At 34.2% G+C, this 16,390-nt stretch overlaps 1 protein-coding gene across 1 annotated transcript in view; it reads left to right on the forward strand.

The window, feature by feature from the left end:
• The first annotated feature begins 2,451 nt into the window (after window positions 1–2,451).
• Window positions 2,452–16,390, forward strand: part of LOC126778421 (putative leucine-rich repeat-containing protein DDB_G0290503) — a 54,433-nt gene continuing 40,494 nt past the window's right edge. Inside the window, exons 1-2 of the mRNA XM_050501925.1 lie at window positions 2,452–2,740; window positions 10,557–10,610. Coding sequence (XP_050357882.1) covers window positions 2,570–2,740; window positions 10,557–10,610 — 225 coding nt within the window. The 5' untranslated portion in view covers window positions 2,452–2,569. The remainder of the gene's footprint in view (window positions 2,741–10,556; window positions 10,611–16,390) is intronic.

Raw genomic sequence — 16,390 nt, forward strand, 5'->3', positions numbered from 1 at the left:
AGGGTCTGGCACAGAAGTCTTCTCTCCAAGCTACCGGCATATGGTCTGCCTGCTCAGCTATGCACCTGGATTGCCAGCTTCCTACACAAGCGTAGCCTTCGTGTTTTAGTAGATGGTTGCGCTTCACAATTCTATGTAGTGAATGCTGGGGTCTCCCAGGGATCTGTGCTATCTCCCACACTCTTTCTTTTGCATATCAATGATATGCTCTCCCTTGGGAACATACATTGCTATGCAGATGATAGTACAGTGCATGGTGGATACCACGGACGCGCAGTGGCTGGGCGGGCGGAAACTGAGGAGAGGCGGGAGAATCTTGTCATTGAACTCGATAGGACGTTAGAGCTCATCGCCAAATGGGGCTCTGATAATCTTGTTGAGTTTAATGCCAAGAAAACACAAGTATGCGCTCTCACGGCGAAAAAGTCAACATTTTCCCCTCTTCCCTCCCTTTGTGGTACTCCGCTGGTGATGCAAAGCAAAATCGCCATGCTGGGGATTGACGTTCGCTGCGACCTTAGTCCAAGGGATTACATCGAGGCTGTTATAAAAACAGCTTCACGGAAACTCGGAGTTCTGAACAAGGTGCGGCGCTTTTTCACGCCACAACAACTGTGCCTGCTGTACAAAACACAGGTACGGTCTTGCGTGGAATATTGCTCGCACCTTTGGGATGGCTCCGCTAAGTACCTACTTGAGGCCTTGGACCGGTTGCAGCGACGTGCCGTACGCATTATTGGTGACGTAAAGGTCACAAACACCCTTGAGCCTTTACAATTGCGTCGTGAGATAGCAGCACTGAGCGCTTTCTATCGACTGTATCACGGCGAGTGCTCTGAGGAATTATTCTCTCTAATTCCTGCTTCCCCCTTCCTTCTTAAGTCCACGCGAGCTGGTTCTCGATGTCACCGCCTTACTGTGACATCAATTCCATCGCGAACAAAGAAATTTGGCAACTCCTTTCTTTGTCGCACTTCCAAAAAATGGAATTCCTTACCAGCTCACGTGTTCCCCTCCTCTTACAACCAGGGTTCCTTCAAACGAGGCGTGAAGAGGCATCTTCCGGGCCGGCAGGGCGATGGCGGCTAGTGCAGAACGTTTTTCCCGTCTGTACTGGCCGTCGTCGCGTTTGGACTCTACTACCACTTACCATCAGGTGGAGTAGAGTCATTTGCCCTCCCGGCGAATATAAAAAAAAAAAACCTACCCAAACGAGCTTGCACAAAGCCCTACCACCAGTTCACTTTTTCACCCAAAAAAGTGTCCACCAAATTGCTTGAAAATAATAATGGTTACAAAACTTGCCAGAATATTGTGTTGTAGTTATATGGCATTACTAAAATGAACATTAATAATTTTTCACTATCTAATTCCGTCTTACTTTACTAAGTATTAGCGTGTTACTTCAAATTTTATTCTGGCAGCACCATAGCTAGCAGCGCTAGCTAAATTAGAAAGATTTTGAGGGACAATTATTTTAGTTACATAAATACTTCTGTTTACCTGCACATCACTACGTACGATGTATGATAGTACATTACTATTGTACGTGGATTGTACAATAATTTCCATTATGATGTAAAATTTGATAATTTCAACTGTAATTACAAGTTATTTCAAATACATTGTTGTGATTTTGTATAATATTATTGTATGTTATAATCCTGTTGTACGATAATGAACGATAATTTTAAGGGCCCTGGTACGATAACTGGCCGGCTTTAGGTTTTGAACCCTGCTGTACACTATGGTTTTGATCTTTAAATAATATGGAGGATAGAGGTAAGGATTACTATCTTGTATAAGGACAAGCTGAAAAAGTGTATAGTTGTAAGCTGGAAGTAACAGTTCAGAAACTTTCCAGAATGGCGCTAGCGTAGATACAGGGTATGTATATTAGTATAAATGTAAACGAAATGACTGAGTGTCTAGTTAAAAAAATAATATTTTAGGTGACGAGAGTTGTTAGTGACTGCAATTTGTACAAAAGTTTAAATAATTACGTATGTAGCCCAAAATATTTTTGTAACATGTTTTCCTTGCTTACTTATCTATCTTAATCTAATAACTTTTGGCACTGGTTTTAAAATTTACTCTGATGCTATTGTAGTACCATCCTAATTTATCGCATGTCGGCTGACAATCGGTGGATAAAAAACAAAGAGATAGTCCTCCTTAAGTATAGAAGGTAGAGGCCTTCTATACTTGTAACTCAGACAAGAGAATTAATTATTTTTTGTGTTTGGTTTTTGCATACATGCGAAATAAAAAATATTTAAGTAAAATTAATTGAATAGTTCTTATTATTTTAAGAATGTGTGCGGTTATGAAATAAAACTTAAAATAATACATATATATTGGTTTAAAACGTCTTTATTAACTTATATCACAAATTTGAAGATAAATAAAACATAGTAAAACGTCAAACTAAGACTTGTTTTGCCAACTAGACAAAGTCCTGTCAATGGCAAAATAATGCAATTTATTTATTGTTTACATCGGTATTTCCATAATATTTAGATGCCAAACATTCGTCTGTGATATGTGACCCTGATTCTAAATATTAAAAATGTCGTGGCTTAATTTGAACCAAAGTTTAAACAGCTTAAAAGGGCAGATTACAAACTTCGCTTCAGAGGTATTATCTGAAAATGTTGTTCAGTCAAATAACGAAGAACCAGCTGGAACAGAAACTTCAGTGAAGGATCTCGAAGATAAATGCCACTATCTAGAAGTCGAGGTTAGTTAAGTACTTTTATTAATATCAATTTAAAAACATTGACAGATGTCGTTAAGGTTATGTTGTCGTAATTCATAATAAGTTTTTTAACACTGGTGTATGATGTCAATCGCGTATTTCCTTTGATCATTTAAGATAAAAACAAATTAAAAATTCGCAATATGTTACGATCTTGTTATATACTGTTTAATTATTTTATTTGAAGTGTCTAATTTGTTTTAAACTATTACATTAGAATTATGTCAATTTTATTAAGATAAAATATTTTTCTGGTTTGGTCTTCTAAATGGTATTGTCGATTCCATAGCATTAATGACTACATGATTTTTTTATTTTTTTTTTAATAGTCACTCAAGTGGTAAAATAAACAGTAATATTCATTATGAAGATCTATTATTTTGTTGTTCATAAATTATTAAAAAATCGATTTGGTAAATATAAAAATGATATAATTATATAAAAATAATCTATTACACTATTATATAATATGAGAATAAGAAACGAGATAGTTTTTTAAATGAATTATAACCAAAATTTGCAGTTTAAAAATGTCTATGATTATACAAGTGTGAATATCTGCATGTACTAGTAATGGTACAATGCACATAAAAATGTATCTTGGAAAATAATATAAGCGTATTTACCATAAAAAACTGTAAATGATTAAGTTCTTGCCGTAATTCCTAAGAATGATTTAGCGTAGCATATGAGTACTCATTAAAGTACCTGTTTATTATAGCATTGTGTATATGTGCATCCTCATTTCAGATAAAGTGGTATCAACCACTATTCTACAGTTTTCAGTTGATAAAACAATAAAAATTGTGTTTTGAATAAAGAGATGCTAACATCTGCAATATGTCAAAATATTTAACATTTTCATATATCAAGCTCAAGTCAGATCGTGCATGGAGTACTGCAGTTATTTATGGGACGGCTCTGCTAAGTACCAGCTTAAGGCTTTGGATTCAGTGGATTGTCGTGCTAGAAGGCTCATTGGCGACCAGACACTGGTCGCAAAACTCCAGACCTTGGAACACCGTCGTAAGGTTGCCTGTCTGTCGGTTTTCTACAGAATATATTACAGAGAGTGTGCCCAGGAACTATTTAATTTGGTTCCTCCGTCACCTTTTTACCATAGAACTGCGAGGCATCGTAAAGATCTGCACCCGTATGTTGTTGATGTATCTAAGACAAGTATGAAACGATTTGCTTCATCGTTTCTGATACGCACCGCTAAGATCTGGTATACCCTCCCGACCTCCGTTTTTCCCACCACCTACAATATGGGTACCTTCAAGTCTAGAGTGAATAGGCATCTTCTAGGCAAGCGTGCTCCATCTTAGACTGTATCATCACTTTCCATCAGGTGTGATAACAGTCAAGCGCTAGCTTATATACTTAAAAAAAAAAAAAAAAATTTAGCAAAGGTTGTAATCCATTGAATTCTATGTTTTGTTACCATAATGTGTCATCTACATTCCAAGCAAGGAGTAGATTTAGGTTTAATAAAATCATGAGATATTAGAACTTTTTTTATGCCAATATCAAAAATAATGAGAGACTACTATAAAACGATAACTAGCATCTTTTGCTTTAAAATTTTGAAAACTGGGTTCTAGTCTTTGATATCTTAGGTTAATTAGAAAAGTAGTGAAAATAGCCTGAATATATCCTACTGCTGAGTTACGGCCATTTTAAAGTCAAGATTTGAAACTTATTCCACCAAGCTGCTCCAATGTGGATTGGTGGACATACATGGCAGGTTTTCATCCATGGCAGGTTTCCTCAAAATGTTTTCCTTCACAGCCGAACATGAGATGATATGAAATGTTATGTCCCTTGTTCCTGTTATACTTGCTGTTTAGCGGTAGAATATTGATGAATGGTTGGTACCTAAATGTTCAATAATTAATTAGCAAATTAAAAGAAATGTTTTACAAAGGCAAGCTTATCTCCCTATAAGAGATTACTTCCAGTCACCCTAGAGTGAGTAAATTGGTTAATAAAAAATCACGACCTTACTTATAAATATTGTTTAGGGAATGAACAAACACTTATAAATATCAAACAATGTTGTGTCTTTTTCTTTCGAATGTTAATTCAATATTGAGAAAAAGAGTGAATAAATGTTAAACTATACAGCCGCTAACCAAATTTTTAAAAGTAATCCTGATAACCATGTGCAGAATTATATGTATACCTTATTTATTAATGTTTTTTAGCATGAGCTTCAAATTGTTAAGTAGTAAATATATAGATATGAATATGCAGCTTATCATAAAAAAATAACACAAATAGTGAATTTAAATATATTACTTTGTAATAATAATCTACTAGGGAGGGTTCACAGATTAAAAAAGGGATAGATAATAAATACAAACTAAATATGTGTACAAATTGTATTTTGGGGGAAGGATAGGGTGTTCTGGATTATTCAGCCTTTTGCATTATATAAATGCGCAATTCATTTTGATTGATCGATTATTTCTGTTATATAATCTCTGTTTGATTATCAAAGTAATATTGATGTATGTATGATAGTGCTTAGTGCTCATATAGTATAGCATCATACCTTTAGGAAGTTATACATTGTTGTTTTTTTTGGATTATGGATGTTTAACTGCCTCGTTGTCTAGTAGCTAGCTTATTAGGTGATACTATGAAAGTATTTTCCGAAATTTTGATTTAAGGGAGGGAATCCCCTCACCCTTCAATTTCATACAATCGACTCATTATAAATACACCAGGACAAATAAATGTGTAATTTTTGTATGTTTTGGGATTACATTTTTCCGCGAAGTCTGTCATGGAAGCCTCCATCGACATACGAGGGCGTGGGTCGAACGTCTTCTATCTCACTCATTATGGTTTGAGCGAATTTTCCCTGTTTGTATGATATTTATTAGATCGCCTTGATTTCTCAGTTACAGTTTTTTCCATTATTGCAATCAATCTATTTTATTTTCTCCATTATTGCAGCTTGTTTGTAGAAATTACTCATAAGCAAATGCAAAGGCGTGTTAGGATTAATGCGTAGTACCTACATATCTTCTAATGGCATTCCAATAACGATGGTATCAAGTAAGTATCCACTAGCTGTCGCACTTACTTGGTTCCTTTTAATTTTAGTCCTTATATTTATATTTTAATGTTTTTTTTTAATTGTTTCGTTTACGGTTTTAAACTATTCATCCGATTTTGAGATTGAGTTTAAACAAAACCTCGTTGTTGGCACGTGTATGAATGTTTCTGACAATACCATCAACTAGACGGTTGAGTGCGAAATATATCGCATAATAAAAATACTAATGCGGCATTGCAACGTATTAGCATAGGCTTAATATCAGGCTTTAACTAGTAAGTCATGAAATTATCATTTTTTTATTTAACCATCCACTTGAAAAATTAAGTATATGAATAATTACATATACCAATATAATTACATAGATGATAAATAAGCGTCCTGTTTTTGTTTTTTTTTTACTGTAATTAATTATTGGAAAATAATAATTTCAAAGTTATTCTTAGAGCCTATTTGAAGAAAGCATATGATTTTTATTATTTCATAATTTTGTATTCGGACGAAGCCCGATGTAAAGCATTAGCAAATAATATTAACTCCATCCATGGTATCCAAATGGTCGTTGGTAGGGTAGATAGGGTATCATGTTTGTATACTGATAAATGATAAGGGAATAAGCTTTGACACTAAACGTGCGCTGTATTGTAAAGCTTTAATATCGACTGTTTTAACAATACGTCAGAAAAATACATTTTGTATAAACGTGGTAACTAACTTAAAAATGTATAAAGAATGTTTCTTGGTTTTACTACTAAAGTCACTTTACGTAAGAGCCGAGATGGCCCAGTGATGGCACACGTGAATCTTAACGGAAGATTGCAGGTTCAATCAAATCCTTTAAAGTATCGCTAAATTTTCAATAATTCATCATCATCATCATCAACCCTTCGTCGTCCATAGCTGGACATAGGCGTCTCCAATGGCATGCCACTGATCTCGATCCTCAGCTCTCAATCTCCATCCGCGGCCAGCCACTTTGCGAATATCGTCACTCCACCTAGCCGGAGGGCGTCCTACGCTACGTTTGCCAACGCGTGGTCTCTACTCCAGAACACGTCTACTCCAACGGTTGTCGGTTCTGCGACATATGTGTCCAGCCCACTGCCACTTCAGCTTACTAATCCTTTGGGCTATGTCGATAACTTTGGTTCTCTGTCGGATTACCACATTTGGAATTCGATCCTCAGAGAAATTGCGAGCATAACCCTCTCGCTCGCTGAGTGACTTTAAAATGATGGACTAAACGCACTGTCAGTGTTTACGTCTCGGCTCCGTAAGTCATAATCGTTAAGACGCACTAGTTGAAGACTTTAATCTTCAAGCATTGCGGTATTCGTGAAGAAAAGACTCAACCAAGTTTCCTATACGCAGCCCAGCCCAGCTTCTTCCACGTGCTTCCTTCTCAAAGTTGTTTCGACCCAACTGCAAAGTTTGCCCAAGATATACATACTCCTGAACAACGTCGAGAGGAACTCCGTTAAGTGTTATCGGTTCCGGGTTGACGTATTCATCGATAACGTGCTTTTGTCCAAGTTCATCCGGAGACCAATTCGAGCAGAAGAATCAGCCAGGCTGCTCAGCATATACTGCATGTCCTGCACGGTTTCTGCTACGATGACGATATCGTCTTCAAATCTCAAGTGTGAAAGGTACTCGCCTTGTTTATGCCCAGCGTCTTGAACATATCCTCTAAGGCCTTAGTAAACAATTACGGGGAAATGACATCCCTTTGTCTCACTCCTCGATGCATGAGGATAGGGTTAGATGCTTATTTTGTACATTGACGATCATAACAGCAGCGTCATGCAGACGAAGACCAGAACACACCAGGTCTCAATAGAGTCAAAAGCCTTTTCATAGGCCACAAATGGGTAGGTATGATTTTTTTGTATCCCCGACAGCGTGTTAGCGACATTTCATTATATTTAACATTTTTCGCTATGAAACTCACTATCTAACTTAGTTCTTAGTTCTTGTTACTAACAATAATAAAGTAAGATGTTTGTATTTTTTTTTGTATCTCAATTGTATGGACTTTTGTTGTCTGAGAATAAATGATTATTATTATTATTATTATATGCCAATATTCGTCATAGATTATTACGTCCATTGGTGAAACCCGTATGAAAATCCGTTCGGTAATTGACTGACACAAAGCGGGGCGATTGTTTTATAATACCAATATAATATATAGATAATAATATAAAATAAATATTCTAAAAAAATCTGATAATCCTTCTTTTTTTATTTACACTTTACACATTTATTAGATGTCAGTCAAAATATAACAAATTTACAAACCTAACACATTTCTCTTAAAAATGTGCCCTCGATCCATTTTTTGCAAATTTATTTAAAAATAAACTAATATCTCAAATCAAATATGGCGACGATTATGCCATTTTTTTCGTTCCTGTTATTAGTATATGACATAGAGTCATTGTTTTCAATATAGGACAATGCCCTCATCTTTAGAAAATACAATTTGTCAATCAAAATAGATAAAAATCTGTGATTCTAATCCCACGGCCCACATTCAATGTAAATCGAATGTTTATGCTAAATAATTTTGGCGCCATTTTCTAGCTACCTGACGTCGCTAACGTCACTTTGACAAATGCTGATAATGATTGCAATTAGTCAACGTAGGTAATTCTTTTTTTCTAACAAATATGTTGCATAAGATATTTACAAAAATGGTTGATGAATAATAAAAGTTTATTATCTATACTTCTTAAATGTTCTTGATTTTTATAGGAAATTACAGTTATTTAATAATAAGTATAATAATATTTTATGATAATTACTTTATATAATGTAACGCCTGTTAATTGTAGAGAATAGTTTTAAATGAACGTATTGAAAAATACGATGTCATTAATATATATTGAAAAAAAAAAAACAGACGCGAGGGCCGTTTTAAATTTTAAATTTGGAAACGATTTAAATGCGAACTGCCAATAGGTCAGAGCGGAATTTATTCGCATGGTAAGTGGTTGTGCGTTTGTTTTTTTGTTCGCTAGTTTATGTGATAGGGTTGTCTCGAATGTATATGTTAAATAAGTAATATTTTTAAACATTACGCATGATTATTAAATATATATCAAATATATGTTTATTTGTTTCTGTCTTGTTGATTTAGTAAAATATTTATAGTTTTACTCAAATATATTATGTATAAAAATATGATTATGATTTCGAAATTTCAAGTATCCATATACGTTTTATTTGGTTTATCTTAATGTGTTACAGTTATAATGTTAACGTACAATTAGAAATGTTAAACGTGATGTCATCACCGTCCGAGAAATATTCCGGAAAACCTAAAATATGTTTTATTATTAAGGCCGTGATTACATTATTTGTTTGTCAATATATTTTATAATTAAAAATAAACGTCATGACAGCCCTAATTATATGTACATAAATGTTCGATGACGCTTTTCCTGTGCTCTCAATACCTATTATTATCAATCGACACTATATCGATTTCCTCAACGTGAAAGGGATTTGTAACCATAGATTAAATATACATTTTTTAAATTATACTAGCTATTGTTTTATCTGTGTAATTTACAACGCATTATTATGAGATATTAGTTTCGTTTTTTTCTAATAATTAAATAATTTAAAAAGATAATCTTTTATTATATTACACTAGATATATAAAATAAATACAGAAGCACTTATCAAAATACATACGTTTTTACAATAAAGCGGCCTTATCGCTTAACAGCGATTTTTTCTAGTTCTATCTTCTTCTCCTTGTGCCTGTAGTTTCACCCTTCGAACCGGAACACAACAAAAGCGAATATTGCTGTTTAGCGGTACAGTATCTGATGAGTTAGTGGTATAAAATATGACTAAAAATATAGAATTTGAAACACTTTATTATTCGAAAAATATGTACAATATGAATATATGATATGATATATGAGCCGAGATGGCCCAGTGGTAAGAACGCGTGAATCTTAACCGATGATCGTGGGTTCAAACCCGGGCAAGCACCACTGAATTTTTATGTGCTTAATTTGTGATTATAATTCATCTCGTGCTTTACGGTGAAGGAAAACATCGTGAGGAAACCTGCATGTGTCTAATTTCACTGAAATTCTGCCACATGTGTATTCCACCAACCCGCATTGGAGCAGCGTGGTGGAATAAGCTCCAAACCTTCTCCTCAAAAAGAGGAGAGGAGGCCTTTAGCCCAGCAGTGGGACATTCACAGGCTGTTACGGTACGGTACGGTACGGATGGATATAATACTAAAATACTTCTCGTTAGAATCTACAATCCAAACCGGTGTAGCTTTATATTAAAAATGTAAAATGACGAATGAAAGGTGCTTGTGTGAGCCTCCTTTGTTAAAGTATATTTTGACATTGATTAAGTATGCAACCTTTAAGAAGAAATACGGATTCGCGATTTTTTCCAAAAAAGGAATTTCGTTTAGGCAAACTAAGTATAGAGTAGAAATAGAGGCAGAGTTTAACTACAAAAATAAAATCAAATGTATTTAATTAAAACTATTTGAAGTCTACCATCGTTTCGAAGAGCCGTCATTGAAGAAAGAAGAAACTCGCGTAGCTGCTTTTTTAAAATAAATCAGATTTATAGTATTCACAATTATTGATGTTGATTATTTTCATTTATGTATATATATATGTAAAAGGTTTAGTTATTAAAATTCGTAATTGTATTAATCTAATTAATAAATATTTATTTTTTCAGAATGCAACACTGAAAAAATTAACAGAGGAGCTACAAGCATCACTGCAACATGAGGTAAGAAAGCTTTTTTTGGATTTGGTTGATAAATAAAAAAACAAAAATATCAGTATACACACATACTATATAAAATAGCAGCGGTAGAAGTAACAAATCCATGAGGTTTCTATCTGTATCCTCCACTCCACTCTTAGGGGTCGACTTTATAATTCTATGTATAACCTATTATTTAAAAAAGTATCAACAAAACCTGTTCAAAATAGAGTTATCGAGGAGTATCCACAAAACAGGACCGAAGTAAAATCACCTACATTTTGAAGTTTGCTAAAAAGATAATAATAATAATATCCTAGGACATTTTTCACACACGGCCATCTGATCCCGAATTAAGCTTGTACAGAGCTTGTGCTATGGAAACCAGACAACAAAGATACAACGATAGAACTAAAGTATGGTCTATGGGATGGTCTATGCAATACTCCGGGTATTAACAATGTGAACAGTAGGTGTATAAATAGAAATAATAGGTTGACGTGTTACGAAAGATCAATAGTTCGTCTCAACTCATCCATATTAAAGTCTAAGATGGAATATATATATATTCTGAACTAATAAATGAGCAGACGTTTTCTTTGTAATGCCTAACTGAGAAATATATTAAACCAATATTCACTTATACCAGAATATGAAGCACGTTTCGAAAAAGGTTTTTAGAAAAAAGTTTATAACGTTATTGTATAAGCTGCCTTCGCAGTTTCATCCAGTTTTAATAAAAACTATTGCCATCAATTTCATGTCCTGTATATAACATAATGAAAATATATGATCGCTTGGAGCTTATTATTATATTATTCACGAGGTGAAGGTATATATATATATATATAGGCCTCTGCATCTTTGACAGATGATTTAAGCGGCATCGCGAAGGCACTTGCGTTCATGACTGAAAAGCGTAGCAGATAGACAGACAGACAAAGTTACTTTTGCATTTATGATTTTAGTGTAGATGTTATTTATATTTTCATATATATAAGATGATGTCCTTACCGATTTTGGTAACTGCGGCCATTAGAGAATAGACATTTGCGCTGGCGGTATTGTTTTAGTCCATGCGCAACAACACAAATACAGGTGCAATGTCTATTCCGTCTCTTTTTAGATTAGACGTATACTCCATCCTCGCCAGGATCGAGGACTATTTTTTGGCACGGGAGTGTAAGCAATCCCAACTCCTAATCTTCGGCCTGCTACTAAGAATTTCTTGACGAAAATACCCAATTGACTTAGCCCCGCCCTGGATTTGAACTTCGGGATTTATATGGTTATTTAAGTCGGCAACTGATGCTAAATGATCACCACGGCCCATAGTCATTAGCACTGTTAGAATTAGAACCACATCTTACATCGTCAATGCGCTACCAACTTTGGGTACAAAGATGCTATGTCCCTTGTGCCTATTACAGCTACAGTAAAAATTAGAATATATCATGGCTCAAATGTACCACCAAGTTGTGTTACTTGTATAAGTATACTTGTATATGTTGTATAATTACAGAAGGTTCAGTAAAAGACTACAACTTACAAAATAGCAGTTATTACAAGTAAACAAAAGTCTCGGGTGGTCCCTATAATTAAATAGCCTGATGAAGAGGAAACGATAAATATTAATTGTCTTAAACACCAAAAAATAGCTTGTTAGTTAAACGGTTCGAAAAATATCTATAATAACATTTCCATAACACTCAGGAAATGGACAAAAGGGACCCAAGAAGGTTTAGCATAATTTCTAAATTCCGGACGAGATTTTAGATTATCTAGGGTTATGTCAAATGACATGTGGAACTTTCGTTAGAATCGAAATGTTTTATCACTGGACGTGATAAGTATGTGGTCTATTGCGTTTGTATATTTTGTTACGTATTGAGTTATTGAGCGACTCGAAAACTTTTATTATTTTATGTTTTAGAGCTGATATTGTCAATCGATTAATAATTGACTCGTTAGCTGAATTGCATTTCAATCCGAGCAATCACCATTGAATTTTGTTGTTCGTGTATCATCATCTTGTGTATATTATTCGTTTTTTTTTTTTTTTTTTATAGAATAGGACGGTGGACGAGCATATGGGCCACCTGATGGCAAGTGGTCATCAAACGCCCTTAGACATTGCCATTGTAAGAAATGTCAACCATCGCTTATAGCCAATGCGCCACCAACCTTGGGAACTAAGGTGTTATGTCCCTTGTGCCTGTAATTACACTGGCTCACTCACCCTTCAAACCGGAACACAACAATACCAAGTACTGCTGTTCTGCGGTAGAATATCTGATGAGTGAGTGGTACCTACCCAGACGAGCTTGCACAAAGCCCTACCACCAGAAAATTAGTTTATTTGTGAAAGAAAACGTCGACAGAATCCGCATTCGTCGGATAAGCCCAACCTTCTCTTAAACTGGAGTAGGCATTTGCCCAGCTGTGGGATATTTACATTATATTAATATAGTCTATGTAAAAGGTCTAACTAATTTGATAAACTTATATCAGAATGTGAAGCTCGTTTCGATAAAGATTTTTCGAAAAAAGTTTATAATTTTATTATATAAGCTGCCTTCGCAGTTTCATCCAGTTTGTTTGATAGCGAATGAATTTCACACACCGATTTCTCTCTTTCTATCAGTAGTCTTACATTCAAGAGACGAAGACAAAAAATTGTGTATTTATAATTATACCTGTTATATAATGTTCATTAGATTGTGAAATAACACTGATATATACTACATGTACGTACCGTTATGTAAATGTTTATATATCGTTGTTAAAATTTTCAGAAACGCTTTATATTTGTATTATGTTATAATGTATATAGAGCGATAAATATATTGCACTTTCGGTCGGTTGAACAAAAGGAGATAAAATTATTGATCGATCTCCACCAGGGTGCCCGATAACAGGGTATAAATGCGATTGATAACGCCGCTAGGGCTTTGTTTGGTGATCCCAGCTAGCGGCGAAGGTATGTCATTTTGTTTTTTTTAATACATAAATGTTAATAAAATTTTATTTTCTAAATGTATTGTATTTAAAATAGTATATATAGCCTAAGAATCTATGAAACGCTTAATGTAAATCTATATATTATTTGGGTATGATTTAATTTTATTGAAGAAATAAATTTGTATTGCTCATTTAACTTAAAGTTAATTTACCTATAATTCATTCTGAACGAAATCTTTTTACATAAATATGTGTTTAATTTCCTTGGTGTTAGTTAAATGTATTGTTTATATGTAACTCGTTCCGTAAACGTTCCTAAAACCAGATCGCTAGCTATTATTTCTTACATACTAGAAATTACTCGGAGTTTAAATGAAGGCAATATTATATTAGCATCTCGCCTGTGTCTGCGCCGGCCCTGGAGTAGACCAGAAGAACGGTCGATGTCAAAAACTATTTCCAAGGATACATAAGCGTTGTTTGATTTATATATATGGTAATAAATTTTTATATAATATTAACTTAATTGCAATTTATGTAAAGTGAAAGCGTCGAACAAATAGCGTTGGAAGACAATCTCGCTCTACCCTGGTCAAGGGCCAGATCCGACGCTGGCCTGTGTCATATTGTCATGGCGATCTGTTGAATGGTTTAAAAGTTGTAGCGCTGGAGTTACCCAATTAGGTTAGTTATAATATAAATATAATATATATAGACATATGTTAGAGAAGTATATATAAAATGCGGAGTCATCGCTTATAGATCCCTTCCAGGCGACTTTTGGGTAGGATTTGAGTTACAATAAAGTTGTCATATATATAATAATAATGGAGCAAGCATTGTCGTAATAGACTTCTACTATTAAGATAAATTTTAATGATCAAAATCAGACCTGGGAATTGAACCCAGGACCTCCGGGCCGCAGAGGCCTTACATCAATCCACTAGACCAACGAGGCAGTTGAGGAAGTCAATGAGTCGTATACTTATTAATTAAATAACCTTCAAACCTTCTCAAAAGGGAGAGCAGGCCTGAGCCCAGCAGTGGGACATTAATAGTCTGTTACTGTACCGACTTACTAATTAAAGTTTATTTACTTCGTGTTAGGGATCGTGTAAGTTAGGTTAGGTTCATCCCACTCATCATTCATTCTACTTTATGTTATGTGCATTAAATAGTGAGCCAGTGTATTACAGACACAAGGGATATAACATCTTAGTTCCCAAGCTTGGTTGCGCATTGGTGATGTAAGCGATGGTTAACATTTCTTACAATGCCAATGTCTATGGACGTTGGTGACCACTTACCATCAGGTGGCCCATATGCTCGTTCGCCTTCCTATTCTATAAAAAAAAGACACAATGCACATAACATCTTAGATGCAATGGTTGGTGTATTAACAGTACCTCATACGTCATCAATATATATATAAATATATATATATATATATATATATATATATATATATATATATATATGTTAGAGAACATATGTATGCTATATAGAAAATATAGTATGCTAGATACACGTATTTGTATCGGGGCTTATATACTTGACCTTAGTCATGTGCCTTAGTTGAAACATTCATGTATACATTATAACGTTTCTATAATCACAATTATATAAATTCAGGTAGTGCAAAGGTTAAGTGAAGGGTTGAATATTTTTTGTATGGAAATCGGTTGCATTGTGTGCAAGCCGACTTTATTTGAATGAACTAGTAAGGTTTATTTGAGTTTACGTATTATTATATTGTATAAATGTTTTATATTTAAAAAAGATAATTACTTAAGAATAGAAACATATAATATAGTACTTACATTTCATATTCATCTTACCTGTACGGAGCTAGGGGTCCAATCATAAACAATAATTGCGTGTGTAAATTCAGGCGAACACTTCTGAGTTGCGAAGGCAAACGTCGTGAGGAAACCTGCACATGTTGGTTGAATGTAATGTAATGTATTGCTATGTGTGTATCTCCGATGATATTGATTTTAAAGCGTGAGCTGTACATTGCAGGTGTTTCCTTATTTTTAAATCAATCAAACGTTTTCATTGATCCAAAAAATAATAGAATCATTACGCACAAACGAGGGTTCTTTTTTCTATTTCATATCTTTGTCATCAATATACTCAGTACGTACAAAAACATCAGACAAAGTAACTGTTTTTTATTCTGTTACAAATGACAACGTAGATATTTCTTGGTGCTGACTGTACGCATTTAAAATAACAATAAATGTTGCTGAAGATCATTTTAAAGTATTGTTTTTATTCGAGTATTGTTACGCGTGTTTTCGTATTTAACTTCTAATAATATCATGTAATATAATTTAAATTGGAGTAATATATTCGATGTCAAATTAAAAATGTACCCTACGTCCCATTCTACGTCATAATACTAACTGTGTTCTTTTTATTTTTCGGTTAATTAGACGAATATGCTAATAATATTATACTATATACTAAAAATGACATTGCAACGAAAAGTAATGTGTCGATTTAATCAAATTTCAAAATATATCATTTCTCTCACAAAACGGCAGAGAAAAAATGTATATTATATTGTAATATACGCATATAACCTTCTCCTCAAAAGGGAGAGGAGGCCTTAGCCCTGCAGTGGGACATTAACAGGCTGTTACTGTACTGTACTGTAATATACGCATTTGATTCGTTGCATTCTGTTTTATATGTGTAAAATCCGTTCACTAAAAACTACTCTCTATTAATTTAAGACTGTAAGGCGGGCTTGTGATATGTTTTCACTGGTAGTGGTAGGTATATCGAAAACTAAGTAATTTTTATTCTCCATCCAAACCCCAGTACTTTTCTATTTC

This window comes from Nymphalis io, chromosome 26 (genome assembly GCF_905147045.1).
Source record: "Nymphalis io chromosome 26, ilAglIoxx1.1, whole genome shotgun sequence".
Lineage (NCBI taxonomy): Eukaryota > Metazoa > Arthropoda > Insecta > Lepidoptera > Nymphalidae > Nymphalis > Nymphalis io.